Consider the following 6,655-nt stretch of genomic DNA (forward strand, 5'->3'; position numbering starts at 1 on the left):
ACAGGAGTTCTCATTCTAAATTTTCAATTATCTCATATCCCTTCAAATTCTAGCAGCAAAACTATATTAAAGTATGGAACACGTACCGACCTTACCTTACAAAACTCACTAATTTCCATAATAAAAGTGAAGTTTGCCTCGCAACTAAAATTGACCGCACACAAAAAAAATTATTTATCGTCTTGGTTAAAAAAAAAAACATTTCTCCAAAGATTCAAGACAATACCAACAACTTCCTTTTTCATGCAATCTTTATCACATGTAGAATGACACGATTTGTTGGCACTGTCTTTTGCAATGCATGCTTTCGCGCAGGTTTCTACACATGATTTGAATTGAGGCATTACGCTGGATATTTCGCTCTGCAACAACTTAGATCTCATCTCAATCTCAGTGTCCCTTTCAGCTGTCATGTCTGCCCTAGAGAATTGCAGTGATCCCACCACAACAACAATGCACATAAAGAAAACAACCGTACTAGTTTTTGCCATTTTTTAGTTTTAGCTTTTAGTAAGCCTATTTTTTTCCTTATGGGTTGATCGTATGAGGAAAGCGAGAGAACACCATTTTATAGCAATTTTAGTTGTTAAATTTAGATCATTGAGCGAAAACTAGGGTTTTCTCTCTCTATACATATTTGTAACAAGTGGTGAATATTTGTTTGTCCTCTAAATACAAGTTTGGGAAGAATGGGTCTTGATTGCAAATAAAATGGTTGTGTTGACTAAAAATGATGTCTCAAAGGAGAATATGTAGAAAACAAAATTAAAACATATAACTCAAAGTTCTTGATATTAATTTTATGATTTCAAGAACAAATAAGTGATGAAAACATTCCTTTTGCCTTTTCCATAATGTGGTTAATAAGTGATGGAAAATTAATTTACTTATAAATATTTACTTTTCACCTTCTTAACATCATTTTCATATTTTGAATTATTTTTTATTTACTAATTTAATTTGATATGCATTTACTCTTGGATGTCTCAAATTGATTCCTTCCTTTTATTAGATTTTATTTAGGGAAAATGATCATTTTGATCTCAAGTTCTGAAAAATATGTATGTTTGGTTACTGAATTTTGAAAGTGTACTTTTTTAGTCTCTAGGTTTATAAGAATGAGTTTATTTGAGTGAGATAATGATTATGGTTGCAACCAAGTGATGGCAAAGAATAATAATGCAATATCCTAGTAGGAAGAAAATGAGAGAGAAGCCAAAGTATGAGAGTTATAGGGTATTTATTCATAATTATAAATTGCAAGGGGAGAGGGGGCTTTCGTTAAAAAGGAGAGAGAGAAACCCCGATTTCGGGTATGTATCTTTAAATTTGAAACCTAATTAAACAACATACGTCAAATAATAAATCTTAATACCAAGAATTAGCATAAAACAAAAGCAAGAAAGAGAGGATTATAATATTTGATTAACTATTTTTGGTATAGATCATCTCTCAATGAATTACTTTTAAAACAAAAATATGAAAATCAATCTAAAATACAGGCAGACCTCTGGTCGTCCTATGTCTTGCAATAACCCATCTTCTTGTATTCCCCTCTTAGCTTTTGATCCTAATATATTATTGAAGAGATGTCTTCGATAATGATACATTTTTTTTAATTATTATTTCATAAAGTTATTAATTCTTGAAGGCAGTGACTTCGGAGGGGAGAAAAAGAAAGCCAATTATTTTTGTTAGAGATCATAGGGGGAAAATTATTGTTGTTTTATTTATTTATTTATTTTATAAAACCTCCAGCCCCATCCTAATCTAATTTTTTTCCAATCATATTGTGTTTTATTTAAATTGTCTATAATAACCATTTGATATATATATATATATATATATATATATATATATATATATATATATATGTGTGCCCTACATTCTAAATAATACAATACCTAAGTGAACAATAATATTATACATAGTTATAAAGTTATTCTATTTCATTAATTTTAGAATATTTAGCAGTATAATATTTATGCTGTATAAAAGAAAAAAAAAAGAAAAGAAAAAAAGAGAAAAGAAAGAAAGAAGAGAATGTTAAGAGAGAGTACATGAGTCAATTATATTAAAAGTAGCATAGCTTAAACCCCCTAATTAATTATCGAGGGCATTAATATGATATAACTTTGACAGAAAATAAAATTCAATGAAGCATCTCAGTCATCTTCATCACAAACACTCAGGAAATTCAACATATAACAACATGAAAACCCACACATTATTTTATTTAAATAGATTAACTTGGTTTCCAAAGCTTAGTTGATCTTGCAATTCTCATCAATAATCCCAATTTCTTTTGCTGTGAAGCCCATCAGATTCAGATATTCTGGCCAACACTCATGTTCTGTATTCTTAATTGCATGGCAGCAGTTCAAACTTATTTTCCATTTATGCCGATTTCGAAATATAGCTCGAATATCATCGATACATTTACCCAGTTGAGGCAGAGATCTCAAACAATCGAAGGCACCATCCAACTTAATTCGTGCTGCAGGGCTCACTTCCGCATCACCTCGGCTTGCTTCTACCGTGGATGAGAAAACCATTGCTAAAAGAAAAAGAACACAGAATTTTGTAAGAAGAGTCATGGTGGGAAAGAAATTCGAGAAGGAAACAATTAAAGCTTATGTCTATGTATTGTGTCATTGGGGGTTTATATAGGGGAGTATTTGGTTTAGATTCTATATATATTTACCAAACAAAAGAGAGGGAAGAGTAGTAATTTTGCAAAGATTGAAAGAAAGAAATGGACGTGGACATGGACGAAATAACATCCCTCGTGAGTATTCTTCCACTAACTTCCCATATGCGTGATGGGGAGAGATATGTTAGGCAAGAAATTGAAAAAAAAAAAATAAGAGAAATTCATCTTCAGCAGTTCACATCATCCCCTTCCACCAAACAGAAAAACTAAAGAAGAAAAAGAACAGAGAACCCCTGTGTTTATTTATTTTATTTTATTTACCTTTTACAGGACCAAGAATAGAGGAAGGGCATGGCCTTGCCGCTGAGAATAGCGAGCCGATCCAAAACATCTGAGACCCAAAACGACATGCCGTTGGAAATAGTAGAAGAAGCGTACCTTTGAGACGAGGAGGGTGGTTGGGGAAGGGAAGGATTTCGAGGAAATGGGGTTGTTCCAGACGGCCGTTTCTGGAGATGGAGAGTCACGGCGACGGTGGTCTCTGTCTTTCTCTTCCATGGTTATGGCTGAGAGCGGCAGTTGTTCAGTAGAAGAAGAATAAGAAGAACAGTCATTTACGGGGAAGAGTTGAGATTTTTGGGGAATTGAAAGAATCTTAGAAATTTGACTTTTTAGAAAAGGGTAAAGGAGGAAAAATGACTTTTAATTAATGATTTCGATTAACGTGATAGGAATAAGATTTTACATGCTTATATTATTATATCTTTACAAAACAAAGTAATTTGTGCAAATTTTTTTTTTGTTCATCCAATTTTTTGAATTGTAAGTTTTTCTCAAACAATTAGTGGAGTTTATAGGACTCGAGAAGATAACTTAGAAAAGAAAACAACGACGACAACCACAACAACAACGATAAGATTTTCTCTATCCCTCGTTCTTTCTCTCTCTATTTTAGAGAAAAGAAAAGAAGGGTTAAGAGTTAGAGATTTAAAAAATAATAATGATGATAATCACGATCAATAGCACAAACATTTTACTTATGGTTAAAATGTTTTTTTTAAGAAAAGAATAATTAAATAAAAGGAAAGTGGCAAAAGAAAATAGTAAGTTTTTCCTTACACATTTTTGTTTTAAAAAAATGAGAATAAGAAACTTTATAAAAAAAGGAACAAAAAATAAGAATTCAAATTCCGAAAGAAATTATTTGTTATATGCGGTGTCAATCCTTGGGAGTAGGTTGTTGAGGATAAAGAAAAAAAAGACACGTTCAGAGGTACAAGAAATGTCCTTTGCGTATAGTTGTTGCTAGAATCTCCGTGTCAACAATTGGTTTATTTATTTTGATGGTTTATTTAGTTATTCGTCCAGCCCCATACCCTAATCTAATTTTTCCAATCATACTGTGTTTTATATAAATTGTCTATAATAATCATTTGATATATGCATGTGTCCTAAATTCTAAATAATACAATACCTAAGTGAACAAAATTATATATAAGTATAAGGTTATTCCATTCCACTAATGGAAGAAAATTTAGAAATATAATATTATTTTGTAGAAAACAAATACAAGCTAAGAATATTTATATTATTGAAATAAAAATAAAGGAAGAATGAAAACAATCATGATTAGAATAGAATGGAAATTTAAAAACAAAAATATGAAATTAAAAAATTAAACAAAAACACATAAATATTCAGAGTTAAAAATGGAAATTTCTCCCTTGATATATTCTTCACCAATTTCCTAATTTTCTCGACCCATCTCCCAGTTTTCTCTTTATTTTTTTCCATCCAAACACAATTTTTCTATCATCTCGACAAACATTGTTTTTTTCACTTTACAGTATCAAATTCCAATTAAAAATAAACTTATCTCAAAATTGTAATTAATAAAAACAATAAAACATATTAATAACCATAAAACTTGATCTCTTTAATGATATATCAAACACTGCAGACAAAGATGGAACAAACATATGTGACAAAATAAACTCACAACTTGAATAATAATGTGATATTGTCGCAAAATTTCTTCTACACATTAGGATTAAAAATAATTAAATGTAAGACATAAATAAATATGTGAACAAACACAAAGTTAGATGACTTTTATTGATCCGTTGTTGAAAATAATGATGAAAAAGACCACAACGATACATAACATAAAACCTTTGTATAAAGAAGCAACCAATTGGATGACAAAAACGAAAGACAGGGTCAAGGAATTTAATTGGATTTTCCTATCTGAAATATTAATTATCCAAATAATTTATACTTGATCTGACCATTTTCCACGTCCCAACTTTAATTTCATGGTCAATTACGAATGCCTAGTTTGTCGCTGATTTTATCTGCAAAACAGACGAATAAAAAATCGAAGTTAACACACAAATAAAAAGAAAACGATCAATAAGTTGGGAGAAATAAACAACTAAATTTTCGTTAAATTTTGACATGAGTTTTCGTTCTAAAATTTCAATTGTCATATCCCTTCAAATTCTAGCGTCAAAACTATATTAAAGTATGGAACACGTACCGACCTTACCTTACTAAAACTCACTAATTTCCATAACAAAAGTGAAGTTTGCCTCGCAACTAAAATTGACCGCACACAAAAAAACTATTTATCGTCTTGATTAAAAAAAAAAAACATATCTTCAAAGATTCAAGACGATACCAACAACTTCCTTTTTCATGCAATCTTTATCACATGTAGAATGACACGATGTGTTGGCACCGTCTTTTGCGATGCATGCTTTCTCACAGGTTTCCACACATGATTTGAATTGAGGCATTACGCTGGATATTTCGCTCTGCAACAACTTAGATCTCATCTCAATCTCAGTGTCCCTGTCAGCAGTCATGTCTGCCCTAGAGAATTGCAGTGATCCCACCACAACAACAATGCACATAAAGAAAACTACCGTACTGGTTTTTGCCATTTTTTAGTTTTAGCTTCTAGTAAGCCTATTTTTTTCCTTATGGGTTGATCGTATGAGCTGGAAAGCGAGAGAACACCATTTTATAGCAATTTTAGTTGTTAAATTTAGATCATTGAGCGAAAACTAGGGTTTTCTCTCTATATACGTATTTGTAACAAGTGGTGAATATTTGTTTGTCCTTTAAACACAAGTTTGGGAAGAATGGGCCTTGATTGCAAATAAAATGGTTGGGTTGACTAAAAATTATGTCTCAAAGGAGAATATGTAGAAAATGAAAACATATACAGCTTAGCGTGTGTAACTCAAAGTTCTCGATGTTAATTTTATGATTTCAAGAATAAATAAGTGATGAAAACATTATTTTTATGAACGCCTGTATAGTTAAAAGAAGTCCTTGTGCCTTTTCCATAATGTGGTTAATAAGTGATGGAAAATTAATTTACTTATAAATATTTACTTTTCACCTTCTTAACATCATTTTCATTTTTTGAATTTTATTTTTATTATTTACTAATTTAATTTGATGTTCATTTACTCTTGGATGCCTCAAATTGATTCCTTCCTTTTATTAGATTTTGTTTAAGGAAAATGATCATTTTGATCTCAAGTTCTGAAAAATATGTGTGTTTGGTTACTGAATTTTGAAAGTGTACTTTTTTAGTCTCTAGGTTTATAAGAATGAGTTTATTTGATCCCGAGTTTTCAAAATGTACCTTTTCGATCCCATGTTTTTTAAAATATGTTTAAAAGGTCCCTCAAATAACTATATAATTTTATTTTAATTAATTATATAACATTTTCAATTAAATAAATTATTTCTAAAAATCATATCATCTCTAAAACTATTTTTTTCTAATTTTATATATCATATAATTATTTTTTTTTTAAAAAAAGTACTTCTTTGACCTTTTAAACTTATTTTTAAAATCAGATGGAAAAGATATACATTTTGAAAATCTAGGGACCAAATTGGTCTATTTTTATAAACTTAAGAATAAAAAATGTACATTTTTTAAACTTTTGGACTAAAAGCATAAATTTATCAAAATAAAATGGT

General features: G+C 30.0%; 1 protein-coding gene across 2 annotated transcripts; it reads right to left on the minus strand.

The window, feature by feature from the left end:
• Positions 1-2,044: 2,044 nt before the first annotated feature.
• On the minus strand, positions 2,045-3,340 carry LOC103504394 (egg cell-secreted protein 1.2-like). 2 transcript variants are annotated; one of them, XR_007822217.1, is made up of 2 exons: positions 3,092-3,340; positions 2,045-2,557 (listed from the first exon to the last, which is right to left on the minus strand). XR_007822217.1 is itself a non-coding variant. In XM_051087227.1 (2 exons), exons 1-2 carry the CDS (start codon positions 3,042-3,044, stop codon positions 2,265-2,267), a joined length of 363 nt encoding a protein of 120 aa, XP_050943184.1. In that variant the 5' UTR covers positions 3,045-3,314; the 3' UTR covers positions 2,045-2,264. The 2 variants fall into 2 exon arrangements, 1 of the variants encoding a protein (XP_050943184.1); XM_051087227.1 differs by having other exon boundaries at positions 2,975-3,314.
• Positions 3,341-6,655: the final 3,315 nt, after the last annotated feature.

The sequence above is a fragment of the Cucumis melo genome, chromosome 7 (assembly GCF_025177605.1).
Source record: "Cucumis melo cultivar AY chromosome 7, USDA_Cmelo_AY_1.0, whole genome shotgun sequence".
Lineage (NCBI taxonomy): Eukaryota > Viridiplantae > Streptophyta > Magnoliopsida > Cucurbitales > Cucurbitaceae > Cucumis > Cucumis melo.